This window comes from Lates calcarifer, linkage group LG11 (assembly GCF_001640805.2).
Source record: "Lates calcarifer isolate ASB-BC8 linkage group LG11, TLL_Latcal_v3, whole genome shotgun sequence".
NCBI lineage: Eukaryota > Metazoa > Chordata > Actinopteri > Centropomidae > Lates > Lates calcarifer.
In genome coordinates, this window is record NC_066843.1 from 9,533,891 (window position 1) to 9,554,609 (window position 20,719).

The 20,719-nt window shown below is 40.8% G+C and overlaps 3 protein-coding genes across 8 annotated transcripts; 1 reads left to right on the plus strand and 2 right to left on the minus strand.

Annotated features, from left to right (window-relative positions):
• Positions 1–9: 9 nt before the first annotated feature.
• On the minus strand, positions 10–7,289 carry cant1a (calcium activated nucleotidase 1a). Of its 4 annotated transcripts, none has more exons than XM_018704704.2 (4): positions 7,129–7,289; positions 2,048–2,716; positions 1,051–1,254; positions 10–957 (listed from the first exon to the last, which is right to left on the minus strand). In XM_018704704.2, the coding sequence occupies exons 2-4, from the start codon at positions 2,691–2,693 to the stop codon at positions 587–589; spliced, it is 1,221 nt and encodes a 406-aa protein (XP_018560220.1). In that variant the 5' UTR covers positions 2,694–2,716; positions 7,129–7,289; the 3' UTR covers positions 10–586. The 4 variants fall into 4 exon arrangements, with proteins under 4 accessions (XP_018560220.1, XP_018560219.1, XP_050930101.1 ...); XM_018704703.2 differs by lacking the exon at positions 7,129–7,289 and adding an exon at positions 5,088–5,244; XM_051074144.1 differs by lacking the exon at positions 7,129–7,289 and adding an exon at positions 3,594–3,759.
• A 768-nt stretch (positions 7,290–8,057) lies between these two features.
• syngr2a (synaptogyrin 2a) lies at positions 8,058–11,520 on the minus strand. Its single transcript, XM_018704694.2, is given in 6 exon segments — positions 8,058–9,450; positions 9,562–9,701; positions 9,863–9,916; positions 9,919–10,008; positions 10,011–10,098; positions 11,416–11,520. Coding segments are annotated over 6 exon segments (669 nt in total). The 5' UTR covers positions 11,515–11,520; the 3' UTR covers positions 8,058–9,252.
• Positions 11,521–11,613: 93 nt separating this feature from the next.
• LOC108902716 (transmembrane channel-like protein 6) lies at positions 11,614–20,697 on the plus strand. Of its 3 annotated transcripts, none has more exons than XM_018704690.2 (21): positions 11,614–11,723; positions 12,578–12,737; positions 13,173–13,291; positions 13,527–13,658; positions 13,771–13,917; positions 14,075–14,183; positions 14,273–14,360; positions 14,478–14,738; positions 14,834–15,000; positions 15,096–15,240; positions 15,703–15,846; positions 17,564–17,718; positions 18,229–18,319; positions 18,482–18,579; positions 18,672–18,767; positions 18,851–18,926; positions 19,012–19,145; positions 19,490–19,666; positions 19,825–19,903; positions 20,298–20,379; positions 20,521–20,697. In XM_018704690.2, the coding sequence occupies exons 2-20, from the start codon at positions 12,682–12,684 to the stop codon at positions 20,376–20,378; spliced, it is 2,355 nt and encodes a 784-aa protein (XP_018560206.1). In that variant the 5' UTR covers positions 11,614–11,723; positions 12,578–12,681; the 3' UTR covers position 20,379; positions 20,521–20,697. The 3 variants fall into 3 exon arrangements, with proteins under 3 accessions (XP_018560206.1, XP_018560209.1, XP_018560208.1); XM_018704693.2 differs by having other exon boundaries at positions 11,641–11,723; positions 12,660–12,737; XM_018704692.2 differs by lacking the exon at positions 11,614–11,723 and adding an exon at positions 12,267–12,529 and having other exon boundaries at positions 12,660–12,737.
• Positions 20,698–20,719: the final 22 nt, after the last annotated feature.

Genomic DNA, 20,719 nt, shown 5'->3' on the forward strand with positions numbered 1-20,719 from the left:
CTCAGAAAATAAGAATCAAGATTTTACTCAGTAATAATTAGTCTTTCACCACAACATCCTTCAAATAATGCAGATTTTTATGAAGACTATAAACAGACTTTTAGTTATTCCACTGAAAATAATATGTCTGGTGTGTACAGAATGATGCTGTTTAACATAGAGCAAAGGGAGAAAACCTTTGACCTCTCGAGAGTGTACAGTATGTGGATGAAAATGTATTCTTTAGGGAAAAAAAATCACAGTCTGACAAATCAATCTTTTGTACATTCATTGTAAGAAAGGTTACAGTACTGTTGAGGGCCACATTTGGCCTGGGAAGGAGATGGCACACCACAAGACCTGCTGGCATTGTTCAGTCTGACTGGCACTTTCTTGAAACCCAAAACAGGGCCACATTTCACAGTCTCAGCCCACAGTTCCTCTGTTTGTACTGAAGACAGTCCTTTAACGGCTAGAGCGGTGTCTTTTACAAACTCAATGAGGAAGCAGCAAGTACAATAACTTCAACAGTGACTGGATTGTAAACGAAATAGAACCACGGCGCAGTGGCCTCACGAGTGAGTCCCTCAGTCTCTGAGCGAGCCGTCTATATGAACTCCAAGCCCTCATATTTCACATCTCCAATCTTGGTTTCGGGTAAAAGGATGCGTCCGTCGAGCGTGAACGCCATGATGTATGTAGCGATCTTCCCGGCGTCTTCCTCTGACTTGAGTGCCAGAATGATCTGGTCGTCCGTGTTGGGGACAAATTTGAAGGAGGAGAAACCGTGAGTGGGGTTAAGCGGACCAACTCGACTCACAATGATGTCTCTGAAATCTGGCGAGCAGCTGAGGGCGAGGTTCGTGCCGCGACGCTCGTCCGCTGTCTCCTCGTAGCGCTCCTTGCTGGCACGGCGGGGGAGGAAGAACCAGCGCTGCAGGCTGTCACTCCACGCCGCCGATTCATGGATAAGATAACCTGTGGAGGTTCAGAGGGAAAACGGTAAAATGGAGTAAACCAAAGAGCGAGACATGGGAGCAGTTGTGAGTGAGTCCGGATTTACATCCTCACCTGGAGGCTCTATCCCTGCAGCTGCCTTCAGAGATTTGTACCTGGGAACCCAGTTCTCATGTTGTACATCCCCTCTGAAGCCGACTACTTTCACCCACTCTGGATTGTTGTTGACAAACTCGCCTTCGGTGGTGGTCCACTCCTTACCCAGACCGCCAACGTACAGGTGCTCATCTTTCACTGCCAGCCACTCAGCCTTAAACCCTATCAGGAGAAAGTAAAAGTACCAATACATCAGTCCTGCTTTCAAAACACAGTGAAGGTTAAAAGTATGACCAGCAGAATATTCTTTGCATCAGTAAAACTACTCATAATGGAGGAAGATGTATCCTGACAATACATAATATTTTCCAATATTCTTGCATCAATGTGTATGTAGCATCTTAGTCTTATAGGAGCTAATTTTAATTACTTTATATACTGTAAGTAGTTTAGTCCAGTAGTTCCCAACCAAGAGGCCAGACCTTTCAAAGGGTCATAAATTTGGAGGGATGTGAGATGACTAATGGGACAGGAAAAAAGGAAAATGAAGTTGTGCCACTCCTAATCGTTTGGACTTTCCTCTAATCTTTGCTTTTATGTGAAATATTGGGGAAATTAACTTCTTTGGGCCTTTAACATTTATTTGAATGAACCCATATGAAATGTTTAATAGGGGAAATCTCTTTATGAAGCTGTTAACAACTTACAGACATCTGTAATATGACAGGGATCTCTAATAACACACTTTTTTTTGCTAAGAGGTCAAAAGCCAAAAAGGCTGGAAACCACTGGTTTAAAGTAACTTTTCACATAGTCAAATAAATGTAATGCAGTAAAAAGTATATTTCCCTCTGAAATGTAGTGTAGTTAAAAAAAAAACACTAAACATTAAGAAGCATAAAATGGAAGAAACCCAAAATTGCATTTACAGAATCTAAGTTTTTAGTTACCAATATCTTCCAACTGTAATTTCAGTCTGGTACTGAAGAACATTTGAATTACAGTATATGCTGACCTTTGGCAACACTGCCATCTCCATCAGTTAAGATGACCCAGGGCACAGCTTTGTCACTGTCAATGTGATACACTACTCCCGTTCTGTCGTCAACGCTGTAGAGCTTCCCATTGAACACTACCAGCTCCGACAGCTCCATACCCCTGCCCTTCTCCGACAGGTGGCTTTCCAGCACCACCCTGTCCGCATCCCATTCCACTGCCACCTTGTCACCACTCTGGGACACCAGCAGGTACCCCCGCCGCATATAGCTGAACCACGTCAGCTTCTTGTCACTACGAGAGCTCGTGTCCAGGTCGGCGATGACGCCGATGCGGTAGCGGGTGCCCTGCGGCGTGCGTTCAGGCGAACTGAGAGGGTAGGTGTTGTTGTACTGGGAATCGAAGTGCAGGGTCCCACCGTGGCCGGCTCTCCAGCCATTTGAGTTGTAAGAGCGAGAGCGAAAGCCTGAGCTCAAGTGCATGAAGAGCAGCAGGAGCAAGGCCAGGGAGGCAGCCACAGCCACGATGGGCCTCCACTTGAGGCGGAAACGGGGGTCAGTGGTGTTGGCCATGGAAGCCAGCATGGGGAGGCCTCCTACAGAGATTCGCAGGGAGTTCATAGGCTCATTCTGCTCCAGTCGAGTGAAGCCCGGGGGAGCAGGCATGGAGGACCGAGGCCTGGAGTGACCTACAGGAAAAGAGAGGGAGAGAGGTGGTGAGTAGTATCCCCTTGGAGATCACTAAAGATAGCAGCAGATTGTCAAAAAGAAAAGGTAAGGCCTTATTTATTTTCAGTCATTTAAGTGAGGGATTACAGTTTTTACTAAATTATGTTTATGGTCCCACCATTGCTGTTCAGTCTGTTAAAATATAAGATGCTGTCATATTTGTTTCCTCAAAAGTCCTTTTAGGGTAAATGTCACACTGTTTTAAAGTTACACTGAGTAACTTTTGTTTAACAGTAGCCAGATGCAAAATCACACAGTAACAATAGCAAAAATTAAGAGTTACAAAGTAATATCTGAATCTGTATCAGTAGCTATAGAAAGGTTGCTAACATAAGCTAACATTTAGCTACCGAAAATACTGGTCATACCAGACCAAGTAGGAATAGTAGTAAGTAGCAAACCCCCAGCGTGTGCTTAACTGTGTAGTGGTGTGTTTTACTGCTAAAACTTTTTCTTTGTCAAAGCAAGACTGTATTATTTCATCATTCAAAAACTACACAGTCTCACTTTAATATAGTTATCAAATATCTATTTGTAGAAATGAGACCCAACTTTAAAAGCTGTAGACTTTCACTTGGCAGGAAATAGCTGTTACATTCTTAATTCTTGTAACACGTGCCCCATGCCTAAGAAAATGGTCTTACATAATAATAACAACCTGTGTGTGACTAGAAATTTAAGAGAAGTAAACTAAACTGAAAATTTGCAAATAAATCTTTGAACAGGGTAAGTTATAGACAAACTCATTTCTTATAAACCTTTCTCAACCTAACCATACAACAAGGCAACACCAGTGACATTTAGATAATAAAATTCAATCCAATCCTACTCACATACTCTCCATCAGCAGACTCTCTTCACATCTAAAGCAAATCTTTACTCCCGATGGCAGCAGGTAGATCATTCATTTAAGCCGAAATTTGAAATATTAGCTGATAACAGCTCACACAAGTAAGTGTATGCTGAGTTAAACATTAAATGAAAGGAAGAGGGAAGTAGCCCAGCATTAGACTGGGTTGGGTGAATATCAGGTGGCCTCAAATGCCATTTGTCAACGTGGAGGCTGGGAGGAGCCTGTCCACTGACAATGAAGTGACGGGCGGCTGTGAACAGGTAAATCAGGAAATACACAACCAGCTGGCTGATCAAGCACCTGCTCCAGTCAAAAGTCACAGTCCTCACTTGTTAGATACTAGTGCTCAAACAGCAATTTTGATAATTCATCATCATTTATGTCATTAATTATGTACTTTCTATTTCATCTTTGGCTTTGCTGTCATATTTTATTGATGTTTTATTTAAGTGTTAAAATCATTAATCAAAAATGATCAACAATGAAAGGAATTAGTAGTTGGAGCCCTATTTAATATAAAACTTTAATGCCCTCTTAAGTTTAGAGCTGAAATGATTTGTTGATTTAAATATTAGCTGCTCAACAGAAAATTAATCAACTCGTAGAAAATTAATCAAGTATTCTGAAGCATTTTCGAGCTAAGATGTCAAACATTCTGTGTTTCCAGCTTCCTAAATGTACACATTTGCTGCTTTTACATTAAAGTAAAGTGAATATCTTTGAGCTTTGGACTGTTGATCGGACAAAACGAGATGTAAGGAGATGCCATTTTGGGCTCTAGGAAACAGTGAGGGATATTTTTCACTGTTTTCTGATATTTAATAGATCAAATGATTAATGGATTAAAAGAGAAAACTATCAGAAGGTAAATCAATAAGGATAATAATCATTAGTTTCAGGCCTAGTTTAGTTAAACAAATGAATTTTCTTTACAAGCAAGTTAGGAGGTAGATTGTTAAGTCTAACTTTATAATACATAACTATGTGATTTTGCCATACTGTTACTATACTACCATATATTTGCTTAAAACTCAACAAACTAATGTAATCTTTGAGTTAAATCAACAGTCTCATAGAACCCAAACACTGCACAGGCACTATTTTGTGGGCTGCCTACTCTCTGCACTTGACAGGTCACCGACTCCAGGCTCTGTAGAGTAAAACTTAATATGCAATCTACTCTCAACTAAATTCCAGGGAACTCTAAACCTGGCCTCAGGAGATTCACACTCTGTGGCCTAAACATGGCTGCATTTCTCCGAAAAGGAGAGCAAGAGCTGAAAGACTCATTCATAAGAGGGCCCCGAGCCAAACAGCAGTCCATTATGACAGCAACATCAGGGCCCGGGCTCTGAGGGCAAAGGAACTATCCTCCCTCGAAATCCACCAGCAACTAACTGATGGGTAATTAACTAAAGATTATGTTTTTTCCAGCAACAGATTCTGATTTGAAACAAAAGTTATTAAAACAGGCTTACCCCTTTGTCTCCTCCTGCCAGAATGCTGGGCCTGTGTCATCACATCTACTTTGTTAGACCTCCACAAATAGCCCTGAGCTCTAAACTCTCCTTCTGCTCACAGATTATTTGCAGTGCAACCATGACTAGGGGCTGTTATAATGCTAGTGAACTTTAACTAGACTTGGAGGATTATGATTCAGTCCAAAGGGGCAAATCTTGCAGGAGGCCAACACGGTTCAGTAAGTTATCAATCACCTGAGCAACTGCTGAATGGCCAGCTACCACAGGTTGGGAAAATATTTGTTGTTACTTGCATCTTACCTTTACCTGCATAAAGGTGAGAAGCCACAAATCCTGCAGGCTGTATAAAGGTTAACATGTAAGCTGCCGCTGCTACAATAACTTGACTTCTACATAACAGGGGTGTTCCTGTGACGCAATCAATTCTCTTCTGAGTACTCTGACTGGACTGAGGTCAGAGATCAGCCTGGTTACGACAGCAGAGCAGTCAACATGGAAGATACAGGAACGCAAACTTACTTTGAAATGCAGTCAAATTTATTACTAACTGATGTTTTTGTCGAGAGGATGGGTGAGAAATTGAGTCAAATTGTTTCATTTCGATCTTCAAGTGTATGAAGTAGAGCTGTAAAATCTGATGCAATCCAATGCAACAGCTCAGCCATAAAAGCCTTTATAAAGACTCTATTAATTGAGCTACTTATAAACTATGTTTACTGCTGAGGTTGTAGTTTGCACCAGTGCTGACTGCATTATACTGCAATATATAAGTTTCTATCCTGTTTACAGATATGAAAGCAGAAGAATATAAGATACACCTCTAGATATAATGACCTAGTTTCATTCAGACCACCGTGGGCAGTACAGGACAGCTTTACTGCTATATTCGATTTGCACCAATTTCATCAAAGTCCTTGTTTGTCAGGTACTCAGTTCACTACATGAGACAAAAAAGAGACATTTGTTCTTTTATCTATAGATGTTTCTCAACTGGGAAGGCTTTCTAAAATGACCATATATTCACATATCGATACTGCAAACAAAAATTATATACTGCACACCCTGATAGAAGATTTTTATTCTGATTTCTTGATTAGTCAGTTCATCATTTGTTCTACCACATCATTAAATTACTTGTTTTGTCCAACCAGCAAATCAAAATCCACAGATATTCAATTTACAATGATGGAAAACAGAAAGCAGAACATCTTCACATTTGAGAAACTGGAACTAAAGACTTTTGGTTGAATAATTAAGTGATTATCAGAACTGTTGCACATTCATGTGTGTCTGTTGAAAGATAAATTGCTTAACTGAGTAACTCTACTCTAAAAACTCAGCTACTGAGCTTCTCAAAGTCATTTCCGTCAATAGACTGACAATGTGTGACATTTAAAGCACCCCCCTGTTAGCATGAGCAGTTGTGCAATTCTACATTGAATCATTTTTAGCAAGGTAAAAAAGCATCAATGTGAGTATCTCTGCTTTAAGCTTGCTGTGCCACCATAACGGATGACATCTGGGAGATAGGCTTCAAAGGCAGCAGATCAAGGAGATACAGAGTGTGTGTGAGGCCCATAAATAGTTCCTTTAGTGCTGTAAGGAAGATTCTGCCCATTGAGGACCCCCAAACAGATGTGCATTACACTGTGGGCCTGATTTGATGTGTTTCTGTCCGGTGAGAAGTGTGATCCTCAAAAGACATTCCCACTTTGCTGTTTGCAGGCCTTTAATTCATTAACCACAGAGCTAATGCTGCTAGTTTAACCTACAGTGACCTGTTTGTTGGCAGAGTTGGTTTTGTTGGGAGTGGCAGTGATTTTAGGTCCCAATCCAAATCTCCTCCTTCACACACACACACAAACATCCTATCTGAATGTGTGTATGTGTGTTAGCTCATGTCCCCGGTCCTGCCAGCAGCGCAGAGGTTAACACACATACACACACACACACACACAGACACACACACAAACACACACATGCCATCACAAATCGGTGCGTTCACAAGCGACCCCGAAACACTTCGCCTCGCACTCACCGGAGACGTTAGATGGTCAGCTCTCAGTCCGCCGACGGCCGGAGCTCAGGTGTCATTGTTACCGCGTCGCTTTCTCCTTCGGCTCCTTTTCCTCCGTTTGCGTTTAGCAGACAACCGAACATTACTTCCTGTATGTAGTGATGACGACAGCATCGTGCAGTGCCTGCGCGCCGTGGATACAAGAAGGTCTGTCAAACGCGGCCTTCCAGTGCTGTCGGAAATATGACAACTACAAACAAACACACACACAAGCGAATTCCGCTTCTAAATCCACATACACCTTTTAAATGATAAATAACAGTATTAACAATTAAATTAAAAACTTCCGCACAAGATAATGACCATGGATGGTTTGTTGAACGGACCTATCGAGCCTATTGTAGGCCAAATACCTGCAAAATATTCTTGAGAGAGAACCGACCCCAAAGAGACTCAAAACTACCACAAATGCATTCTGTAAACTCTGCAAAGCCTTTGGTGTTTTCCACTAAACTGCATCTCTCAGTGGTGACACTGTGTCTCCAGTCTTAAATTAATTAAATATGAAAGTGGTTTTCCAAAACTGTGAATATAATTCCCTTTCCATTATTAATCCACCATTTAATTAGTCATGTTTTGCTGCATTCATAACCTCACTCTGACTATATGAAGTCTCAGATTGCAGTGACTTTATGACATTACTTGTAATCTAGATTTAATGTGAGAACATGCACATTAGACATCTTTGTTTTGATGAACATCTGTAAAGTAGGCATATAGCATACTAGCTTATTGTCTTTACATCCTTATGGTGCTGTCTCCACCCTCCACAAGTTCCTCCACATTCACCAGCACAATCACTACTTAAATATTTACCAAAGGAGCACGGCTCTGCACAGAGTCCGGGTCTCTTCACAGAGGAGGATATAAATCATGGGCTAACCCAGAGCTTCAAAATGAGATCAGTTTTTATTTGGCAAACCTTGTGTTATACAGAACACTGTATAAGGCACTTTAATGGGGAAATATGGTAAAGCCTGTGAGCATGACAGTAAAACTGCAACACGTAAAAAGGTACAATTACGGTGTGAGAAACATGGAAAAGCGGAAGGAAAAAAAGTGATGTAGGAAAAAAACTATGTTCTGATTGTCATGCGCCTGTACTGAAAGGATTATGTAGAATAAATATGTCAATCACCACAAAAATCACTGAATTCCTGAAATCAAAAGTTTGCTAAATTAATTGTAAAAACTGTAACTGAACTCAATAAGACACACTGAACATCTACAGAGGTAGCTGATATGAATGGTTTGGCTACCTCAGAACAAAACAAAACACCTTTAAATACTAAACTAAAATGTAGCAGAATTGGATTTAAACTATTACAATTGACATTCTAAGACCAGATAAGGGCAATTAACTTCTGCCAAAGAAATGAACTGTGTTTGTCAGTGCATAAAAAGCTATTTTTCAGTGGTTGATGATTTTAAAAAATTAACAAAAACATGGCATTACAGTAGTAAGAGAGGGAACATTTTCAATGCACCCGTTGATTAAATAATAGGGATTTGTTTTTGGTCAAAAAACAAAGAGCATGAATCATTCCAGAGGAAATGTTTGCTAATTATCAGCATTCAACTGCTCTAATAAATTTAGACAGTAATGAAAATATATGTACTAAACAGTAACATATTCATAAAAAAATTAATTGTCCAATGCAAACAATGCAAAGCAGATTTCCAGAAAACAAAGCAAATCCTAAGTGTTGCTTTTTGTATTAACAGCTCTCAAATTTCACTCAAAACTGAAACAAACAGGGCACTGGAATAACTATAGGTGTTCTGGCACAAAGGCAACAATGGCACGGTCATCCTCTCTATTACCAAGACAGTCTCCTTCTGACAAAATAATATTATATAATATTCATTTTAACCTGCTGTGTGTGGCACTGTGAACAACGCATCAAACATTCACCAAACAACCTACGACAACGCAACAAACTAAAAACACATCAGTGCACCCAAAAAATATGCAAACAACTTCTGCAGGAAGAAAATCGGAGTGCAGAGAACAGTCCGAGTTGTAAATGAAACCATTGGCACGCGTCTTTACGTAAAAAGAAAATGAGTTTGAATCTCAGTCCTTCAATAAGATGGAGGCTGGTACTCCCCTGGTTGCTCCTGATTGTGGGAGAAAGGTGACTGCTGGTAGCCCGTGGGGCCGCTGGCGTACGGGGCGGGCGGGTATGGGGTGGTGTGGTCGCTGGCTGGGTCTCTGTACTCCTGGTCAAACTCACTCACACCCTGGCGATACCTCGCATACGCAAAGTACGACAAGGCAGCCTGTTGGGAGATGTTTGAATCAGTAAACAGAGCCTTTACATAGTTCTTTTTTTCAAACAGCTGAGTTGTAAGTTATCAAATGAATTTGTTAGCCGGTGACGAGAGGCTCACCCAGGTGATGATTGAGAAGAAGGAGAAGGCCACGACAGCTCGGGCAGCATCTTGAGGGACAGTGAGGATGTGAGTGTCAGTGTGTGACCACTGGTTGGCCAGGACACAGAAGCAGATGAACCACAAGAATGTCCAAGCCGCTGTCCCATGATGAAAACGCAGCAAAGCAAAAAAAAAAAGAAAGAAAAAAAAGTCAGGATTAAGATGAAACATGATGACAGTATTAACCACAACTCAGCTGTGCTTCCTGTTTTTGGGCACATTTCCTTTATTCTAGTCAACAGTGAAACCTGACTCTCACCTGAGAAGACTAAATCTCCTATAACAATGTATTTTCTCTCTTTGGCATTGCTGATTGTGGGAAGTAGGCGTCCAGTACGAGGAAGACAACACAAGCCAAAAAGGCCAGGACTCCGATCCCCACCCCGTAGCTGCAGGCGCTATCGACGCATTGAACATGCACTTGGTCTCTTCCTGATATGGTTTGTTAATGTAGCCTTCTGCTGTGATGGTCGCAAAGACCACAATGGCAAATAACTGCAAGGAGGAACACACAGGGTTAATGCCAGGGGGAGGGAGGTGGTGAAAAAATGCATCTTTCTTTTTTTTTTTAAAGTCAAGCAGCTGCAGGGCTGCATGAGTCTTATCACATGATTCAAATTACAAGAAAGCTTTCACCATAAAAAATAATTTGAATTCACAATAATACATCTGTCAGTTCAAACAAGTAGGACTGAGCAGATGACGACACTGGAAAGGTTTCAATTCCTGATCTACTTTAACACTGTGTACACTGCATAGAAAAGAGTGACACCTACAGGGAATGATTCTCACTCTTAATCCATTTTTCATACAAGAGAAAATTTATCAGCAACAACTTAGATAACCAACGACAAGATCGATTATGGTTTATCCAAGCAAAAATGTCAGGTATTCTCTGGTTCCAGCCTCTCAAATGTGAAGATATGCTGCTTCACTGCATTTTATATTATTTCAGATCAATTATCTTCAGGCTCTGGACTATTAAGTCAGAATATTTGAAGTCATCTGAAGACATCGCTGTGGACTCTCAGAAATTGTCTTGTGAATCTAATTTTTGACATGAGTCAGATATTTAACTGCAGCTCTACATCCATATTTTTACTGTACTTTCCTTAGATGTTTTGTGTTGCAAGATCTGAAGTCAAAAACAAGGGGCGACAAAGCCTTGGCTGTCAGGGCTTATTGAATTTGAAATGACTGAAAAAGTAAACTATGTGTGTTAATGTAAAACGCTGCTAGAGTATTTAATTAAAAATACCATATAAATTAAATGTATCATCATCATAATACCATTAAACTTTCAGCCTATAAATTTAATCTAATTGACCTTTAACATTTCAAAAACCTGTGCAGCTCAACAGATGACGCTGGAAAAGTTTCATTTCCTGATCTTTTTTAAAACTGCAAATACAAGATAAAGAGCCACGTCTTCTATGAGCTTTGAACGTTTCTGGGCTACTTTTTAAAACCAGAATAACCTGGAAAAAAGTAATGTAAAAAAACAAACAAGGTCCATCATCTGGTGGCAGTTAGTGCGGTGACACAGCACTGGACATGCTAGCTACCATTAGCACATATCAACGAGTGCCACAGAAAACACATATTATTTACGTCGTATTCAGCATTTATTCAAGGTTTCGACCTAAACCCCAATTCGTGTCCGGTGTTAGCAGCTCATAACGCTGACAAGCCGTGTCACTGTCCGCTTTGTGTCGACCCTGGCAGCGCACATCTGTTAACATACGGTCGGTGAAAGTGACAGCTGGCTAATAACTTTGATGCTAACGTTAACGTTTCCGTGGAGTCACTCACCCAGCTCAGGCAGCGCAGGATGGTCTGAGGCTGTCTGACAAAGCTCGGAAAATCAAAAGCACCGCCTGCCAAAGAGGCCCCGTAAGCGCTGCTCTGCATTTTACTTATCTATTTATTAAACTGCCGGACAGTTTAAAGACGAGCTGTAAACTCTTCCTGTCAAAGTTGGGACAGTTTCGTTTCGTCAAACAACTTCCTGAAAACTTTTCTAAGACCGCCCCTGCTGGGGTGCGTTCAGGAGCTTCTCGTAAACTGCGAACGACGCCGAGGCCACAAAATCCGTGCTCGTGTCTATCAAACTGCTAAAGGTAAAATTTTGGATTTAAGCGAAAGTTAAGATTACAAATTAATAACCAAAACTATTTGACTGTTTGAATGCTAGAAATTACTTATGTATAAAGTAATTAGCACACAGAAAACCTCGGGAAAAGAAGTATTATGTTATTCCATCATGGGAGAGCTTAAGACTGAAACCTAAACTGTTCATTCATGCATAAACAAACTATGAAAAGTGAACTTTTGGCTCAACTTCAAAATGATCACTAACGATTAATCCAATAATAAAATCGTTGGCAGTGAGTTTTCTATCAATCATCTCAGTTAAATTTATCAGCTAATCATTTCAGCTCTATGGTATTGTTTCATCACACCACTAGAGGGCTGTAAACACATTCTAAATAGACTCAGGTCAGCTGTTTGCTCCAAATATAGACAGGCACAATACCATACTGACACTTTCACTGAAACTTTATATTCTGTATATTATTGCATGTGTTAAATTTTCTTTCTTTTTTTTTTATGTATTTGTTTGCCATGTTCATATGTGCCCCTGATAAAAGGGATCTCAGAGATACAGACAGGGCAGGTAACATTTGGTACTAATTGCAAATGAGGCACAGCTGTGTTGAGAGAGAGGGACTAGACTGAGAAGAAGAGGAAGTGTGGATGATGAATAATTTTTATTTTTAGACAAGATTATAGACTGCTGCTGCCCTCCTCTATCTTTCATCTGCATTGTCATTTCTGTTTAGCCCAGTTCATTGGTGAGGAAGTTGCTGATGTTCCAGCAGCTCTTTGATAATGATTTTGGTCTGTGAGAGAATTTCACAGGAAGGTAAGCAGCACTGCGTCAAGTTTCACTGAGCAGTGTGTGACTCTACAGTGTGGGAGGATAAAAAAAGAGGACCCTGTGGTCCTCTATCAGGCTGATGAAGACTGATCCAGTCAGAGCTGTGTGTTTGCAGTAAGAAGAGATCACCAAGGACCATGGCAGACGGTGGGAGCTTCAATGTCAACATCTGTGAAATAGATGCTGACTATGAGTAAGTTCTCTCTCTATCTTTTGCTTGAGCGCTTAGGGGTTGTTCTACTTTTATTTTTAGATATAGCTGTAATATAATTTGGCCATTTGTCAAGATTCAAGAATTTATGGCCAGTAAATAAATAAACACAAAAAAGTCAGTGCCCTTACAGCTTATATACATGAAAGTGTGGAGAAAACATTGTCAGTACTTTTGTAACTGCAACTTTCAGTTATTCTGGACTGAGCTCTCTATGTGGTTCACTTAATGTAGTTTTTGAGGTCTCTCGCTCTTTAGTATTTGGAATCCTAAGTCACTGTATGAAAAGTGGAGCCGTTCTGTACTGTACTGAAAATGATGTGTTTAAGATACAGCATGTCTTGAAGAGAACAAGTGCTGCTGTAGTGAGGGTGTTGGGGTGATTATTTCCACTGGCTGGTGGTTATTCTCCTACAGGAACCTTGAAGAGGGTGAACCAGAACAGGACTCCTTCCTGCAGTACATGGTTGAACTAGCAGCCAGCACCCAGAGCTGCCCTGAAACCCTGGAGATGGATGTGATCAGAGAACGCAAAGGTACAAATGCAGTATAACTACCATTTACTGCCACAAATGTCTACAGACTGAAAAAGATTTGCTGCTGAATAGACAGCATAGTGCATAGTGCAGTTAATCTGAAATTATTATTAAATGTCTCTCAAATGTAAATATGTCTAATGAATATGTACTGTTGTTGTCAGAAAGCCAATGACACTGAGGACAATATAATTGTGGTTGGCTTGAAAACTTTTCAAAATGATGTTCCTTTCAGACAGCAGCTCGACCAGCAGCGACGACACGCAGGATGAGGCCCCTGACACAGAGCATATCAGCTCTCTGCAGAGGCAACACTGGTCAGCTGCTACACTAAAGGTCCTCTCTTCGATGCCAAGTCGCACTGCTGGTGAGAGGAAATGTTTTTTTTCTACTGTCTAAGTTGTCACCAGGCATTAAAATCTCTCTGTGGCTGTGTTCTCTTGATTGCACTCACTTACAACTGTCCACTGTCCACACAGGGCAAAATAGTGCTGCAGTCATTTCCCGGCGTTTCCGTCATCCCCAGCTACACCGACACCAGACGTCTTCCCGTGATTCCTTTCAGCCCTCTGGACTGATCCAGGTCGACTTTAGCGAAGCTGATGTGGTGGAAGTCAGTGCTGAAGGTGAACAGAAAACACTAACCCACTGACCACTCCAAGCATTAGACAACTATTCCTGCTGACTAAATGAGCCTTACTGCTACACCTGTGAGAATCAGTTGCTTGTAACATCCACAGGTGGAGCAGATAATTTGGTCACTTCTAACTTTTTGGTTTACAGAAAGCAAGATGGAGCAGTTGGCTTCCAACTTTCGAGGCCTCTCACTGAGTGAGGGCATGCGCAAGCTGCGAGCCATGCCCCTCAGCCTGGGAGAGAAGATGGAGCTCAGGTGATCGTGACACTGAAAACTTGAAATTACCTGCAGAATAAAGCATTTAGAGCAAGTTTGTAACAACTCCTTCACCTATCGTTTATTAGGCGACTTGCTTTCAGTGATGAAGTGAAAAGCTCACTCATCAGCAGAAACATCCCCTGCTACAGAAGTCTCAGTGAGGGTATTTCGAGGGTGAGTACAACCAGTGTACAGCATGATGAGGTATGAGTTATTTCTCTTTGTGTGTATTAGTCAAACACTGTGTGTGTGTGTGTGTGTGTGTGTGTGTGTGTGTGTGTGTGTGTGCAGACATGGCGTCACTGCATGTTCAGCTGCCTCCCCATCCTCAGCTCCCTCCAGCTGTGGCATTCAGCCATGAAGAGACTGAGTGGGCGTTACGGAACCGGGGTGCTCTCCTACTTCCTGTTTCTCCGAACCCTCCTGCGCTTTAACCTCCTGCTCTTCGTCATCAACGGCCTGTTCGTGGTCTTCCCTCAAGCCGTCCACCCTCCTTGTCATCCTCCTAATAACAATTACACTCCCACTGGCCTGGAGCTTTTCACTGGCACTGTAAGATGGCAGTACATTACATCAGAGCAGTGTATATTTATTTCTTTGGCATTCTCTTGAATTGGATCTCCCCTTTTATCCGTCATCTCTGACAGGGCTACCTCACTCAGAGTATTATGTTTTATGGCTACTACACCGGGAGCATCACCGAAACTTGTCAATCTCCTGAGTCGACCCAGACAATGCCATACAACATACCTGCAGCATACTTCTTCACCATTGCCATCGCTTTCTTCATTATCTGCATGATCCTGGTGTACAGGTTGGACAAATAAGTGAATTGTTCATGGATTCATAAGATTTTTTTTTTTAGTCCACCTGTGTTTTGTGTTTTATGGCTGTATTGTTCTCCCACAGGATATCCAAGTCCATCGGGAAAAGTTTTCATGTCCTCAAGTCTAACGGGAATCTGGCGGTACAAGTTTTCTGCACATGGGACTTTAAGCTCAGCAAGAAGTCATCAGTCCGATTTCTGTCTGAGAAAATCAGCACTCAGCTCAAAGTATGTGATTATTTGAATCTGTCACACTCACTGAGGTGTAAATTTTATTTATTTTTTTATACAAACACCTTTCAGAAGCCCACATAATGTGAGGTTGTTAACCATTTAAAACATGGACATATAACTTCAAAATCATAAAGCTGAGAATAATCCTAAACGCTAGATGTTATGTTCAATGTTGCATGCTTTATTACTTTTCACATTGTTGTCACACTATCTCAGTTTTTGTTCTGTGGGTTCAGACAGGAAGTTTGAACGATGTGTTTCACACCCTATGTGGCTCCTTAGAGCAGCCTCCTCAGCCTGCATGCCATGAGACTACAGAGGACCATTTTTAAATATCTGTGTCAGCTGTCACAGTTAACAGAGTTGAAACGTGGCTAGCACATCAGTTCAACACCTTGCGAAGATGAAAGCTGAAATGTTGCTGGCTCAATATCACGAACGCTGCTTTTCCGACAGGAGCTCCTGTCTGAGGTGATCAGCCAGGAGGATGAGAAGAGCTGCATGCAGCGACTCTGCCGCCTCTCGGTGCATCTGTTGGCATGGGCAATGTGTCTAGCCAGCATCTTCCTGGGCACCATGGGAGTCTACTACCTGTCAGAGGTTAGAGAAAACTGTGCAACAACTACAGTGCAACCAGACATGACAGATACAACGAACAGTTGTGAAAAAGATAGTTAAGATACCTCTTTGAATTCTATGGTTTTATGTATCAGGACATAATAAAAAAAATCATCTGGTTATTTAAATCTAACCTCCAGGTTTAAAACACACAACAGATTCCACTGTGTTATTATTTATTTAACAAAAATGAAGCCATGTGTGAAAAACGAAGTACACCACATGATTCACTAGCTTGTAGAACCACCTCTAGCAGCAGTAACTTGAAGTAATCATTTTCTGTATGACTTTATCAGTCTCTCACATTGTTGTGGAGGAATTTTGGCCCACTCCTCTTTACAACGTCAGTCCATTGAGTCCATGAGGTTTACGAGCATTTGTTTATGCACAGCGACTTACAGTCCCTCCGCAACATTTCAGTCCGGTTCCGATCTTTAACTGGGCCACTGCAACACCTTGATTCTTTTCTTTTTCAGCCATTCTGTTATAGATTTGCTGGTGTGCTTGGGATCATTGTCCTTTTGTATGATCCAATTTCAGGCCAAGCTTTAGCTGTAAGACAGATGGCCTCACATTTGACTCTGGAGTACTTTGGTATGCAGAGGAGTTCATGGTCGACTCAATGACTGCAAGGTGCTTAGGTCCTGTGGCTGCAAAACAAGCCCAAATCATCACTCCTCCACCACTGTGCTTGTCAGTTTGTAGGAGGTGTTTGTGCTGATATGCTGTGTTTGGTTTTTGCCAAATTTGGTGCTGTGCATTATGGCCAAACATTTCCACTTTGTCTTGTTTGTCCAAAGGACAAGGGTGTACTTGTACTTAATTTTTCACACAGTGCTTCTACATTTTGGCCTAGTTTTGTTAAATAAATAATGACACAGTGTAATATGTCATGTGTTGTTTTCATCTGAGTTTGTATTAAGACCTTCTAAGGATTTTTTAATTTTTTTATTATGTCCTGATACATAAAACCATAGAATTCAAACAAGGTGCACTTTCTTTTTCACAACACTGTACATCTGAGCAGCTGCAGGGCCAGTGAAGCATTTTTTCAAGAATACTACAAAAATAACTACGATAAAAAACACCTTCCTACCACAGTTTGTTAACTTCTCCTTTTTCTTTCCTGGCAAACATTTAACGTTCTTTTTTTCGTGATATTTATGCAAAACTGCCCTGTGTGTAAGTCAGCAACATGATCCTTATCAAGATACCAGAGCAAAATTATGTTTAACAAAGTGGTTCCCCATAGTTTCCCCATTAGTTTCCCATTAGCTGTGCAAGTAGGGAGGATGCAAGGATGGAAGAATGGAAGTTTAACATTGCCCGCAAACTGCCAGAGCTTATAAACACAAATGACATAAGCATCTGCAGCTATATTGACAATGACGATGACAGGCCTCCTCCTAATATAGATTTGACTAATGCCTTTGCTTGATGAGCGTCACCAACTTTTTCTATTGTTTTGAAAATCTTGTATTTTGCTTTTCTAAATAAATCTAATTTGAATCTTAGTAATTTGAATGCTTCTCATTCCAAAAATGAAGCAGATTCATATCAACAGTGGATACTTTGATGTTGCATTCCAGCAATTATTGCAGCAATTATTGCAATGCCACAGAGCAGTCAATAAAGTCAAATCCAGTTTAAAAAGGTCTTGATCTGCAGCCCTCACTGTCGTTTGTCAATTCCCTCACAGGACCCCACTGAGGAGAGTCCTGACGCGTTTAAGCTGCTGCGCTTATCTGCTGTGGTGTCCAGCCTTAACCTGTTACTACCCGGCCTCTTCAACCTGTGTGCCTGGGTAGAGAGACAAGACTCACCCAGTGTTCGTGTCTATGTCTCCATCTTCAGGTGAGAAGAACAACAACTGTGGGGCAAAAAAAAAAAAAAAAAAAAAGTATTCACAGTCAGCCTTATCACACTGAGCATTCATCTTTAACACAAATCATTAATGTGGAACCATACTACATGTGTTTTTAAATGGTCTCTTGAATTATTATTTCATTTAAAGAGTTTTAATTATACCCACAATAACAACTTATATATAAATGGGGAATGGGAGATAAATTGGGAATGGAACGGTTTACCTAGGGTTTCTAAATCATTGACCTAGACTGGTTTGACTGAGGTACATTCTCTCTACACAATGTGGAGAAGCTCCCACTTTCATTCTCCTCTTCTAATGTATGTAATATTTTGTATCATTTCCTTTTTACTGGAGGAGATGCATGAAATCGCTGGCAAGTTTGTTGGCATGTGCAGCTGCGTCGCATTTCTGTGACAATTCCTAAGAAGGACTGATTTAACTTTTTCTTTGAAGTATTATCTCATATCATGTTGTCAAATGGAATGTTTTCTCAGGAACCTGTTGCTGAAGGTCAGTATTGTTGGAGTGCTGTGTTACCGCTGGCTGGGGAAAATTGCAGAGGGACCAGAAAATCATGATTTAAAGGTAACAAGCATCCTTACATTAGAACCTGTCATTACAGTTTTGGAGCAGCACTGAATTGTGTAAAGATTGCTGTGAGGACATAATAAGTAATTAGATGTTTGGTCACAGCCTCACCAGCACTTATGTTGTCAACTTACATTAAAGTGTCTCTGTTATCCACAGTGTTGGGAAAGCTTTGTGGGGCAAGAACTGTATCGCTTGCTCCTGATGGACTTCATCTTCACTGTCATTTACATTTTTCTGGGCGAGTTCCTGTGGAGGCAAGTCGGTGCTTTACGTATGAGTCATGTAACTTGATTTTGCTAAAAGCATCTACTTTCTGTTAAGCTGATCTGTTCATTTTCTCCTCCAGGCTATTTTCCAAGCAAGTGCTGAAAAGGAACAGGAAGCCAGTGTTTGACATTGCTCGTAATGTGCTGGAGCTCATATACGGACAAACTCTAACTTGGTAATTACACTGCATTTTCGAAACCATCACCATATTAAACAAGAAAGGTGGATTAAACATTAATGGTCCTCTGTTCTGCCCAGGCTTGGGGTGCTGTTTGCCCCACTGCTTCCTGCAGTCCAAATCATAAAACTGTTTGTGCTGTTTTACATGAAGAAGGTCTGTATAGCTGGTGTTTGTAATTTCACCATGTGTTTGGGTTGCGTGACATAAGGTAATATTCTTTCTCTTTTCTCTTCCACAGAGCAGTCTGATGCTCAACTGTCAGGCCTCCAGAAAGCCCTGGAGGGCCAGTCAGATGACAACTCTATTCATCTCTCTTTTGTTCTTCCCCTCATTTCTCGGTTCTGCGGTATCAGTTAGTTACACAATTTGGAAGTGAGTGTGACAAACAAGTGTCCCCCCTCTTAATGAATGACAAGTTCTCATGGAATTTTTACAACAAAAGACATGCAAATTCTCAGACTAACATACCTTTCTAAATATATGGAACACAATAACAGTGGTACATTCTTCAGATTGTAACCTTAAAGTAGACTGGGGATATAGCGCCAGTGCAACCTCCAACGCCAATTTGTTTAATGTAATGATTTGGTCTTTTTAAAAATGAAACTATACACCATGACACCATGGAAAATATAGAATAACCCTTGCCAAGCTCCATCTTTGTTTTTTTAAATTTCATTTTTTAAATATCCAATGTATTTATCTGTTGTCCACAGGATTAAACCTTCATCGGGGTGCGGTCCTTTCAGGAATCTCACCACAATGTTTCAGTCAGGGAAGCTTTGGCACCAGAAGCTGGAGAGCACCTACCCAGTCCTTTCTTGGCTCAGTTGGGTCTATAACTCTCTGGTAGAGAACCCATTGTTCTTATTCCTCGCATCTGGAGTCTTAATGTGAGTGTTAACATGATCACAAACCATTTTCACAGGAACAGTTTTTATGTTTTGGTGATATTATCGTTTGGTAAGCATCTGCCTTCTGAAACCTTCAACAGTTGTGACCTAATGTAACTGAACAATACACTTACGCTTTGACTTTTTTTTTTTTCCAGAATGGTGATATATTTTCACACTCAAGTTGTTGATGGCCAAAGGAGAATCATCAGTCTGTTAGAAAAGCAAATTGAAAATGTATGTATAATCTTTTCTTAAAACAAGATTAAGAGTCTACAGTCATGCTAGCAGCTCTGTGAGGCTCTATTTAGGCACAGTGGTGTTTTTGAGCCAAACATTAACGTCAACAAAATCAAAAATTAGAGTTAAGAGTCTTATATGAGATTATATTGTCCACCAATCATGCTGAGATTGAAGTCTTTCAGTCTTACAACTCATCCTCAGGGGACATTAAGGTCTGAACCAAATTATGTAGAAATCAATATAGAAGAGAAAACTTTAGCCTTCTGGTGGTGCTAGAGGAAAAACAAGGGGATCACCATGTCTGTAGGAATCTATGGCAAAACATGCATGACATGTACAATATATTGATATTGATTTTAATATATGTGTGTTTTTCTCTTATATACAGGAGGGTAAGGACAAAAAGTTCCTCATCACCAAATTGCAAGACATTTGTGAACAGAACAGTGTGGTTTCCCCTCAGAGATAAGGTGAGTATTTTCAGTACTATACTTATTGTAGTTGCATTGTATCTTCTCATGGTATTAATGACCTCACTTATGATATGAAGAGGCATTTGTGTGAGCACTGTCTTCCATATAAAACATCTTCCTGTTTCTGTTTGTTTTCAGTTTGTGCCTCAACAACAATAACAACATACTGTAGCAATGGTGAGATAGTATCTCATCAGTGACAAGCATCTCAGCTTTGATCACAACTGTGGAAAGACGATTGTCAACATTACTGGGAATGTCACTGCCAATCTAGAGCTAAAACAATAGTAAAAGCAAACCTGTGACAGTAGAGTAGTTACTTGAATATATCCTTCAT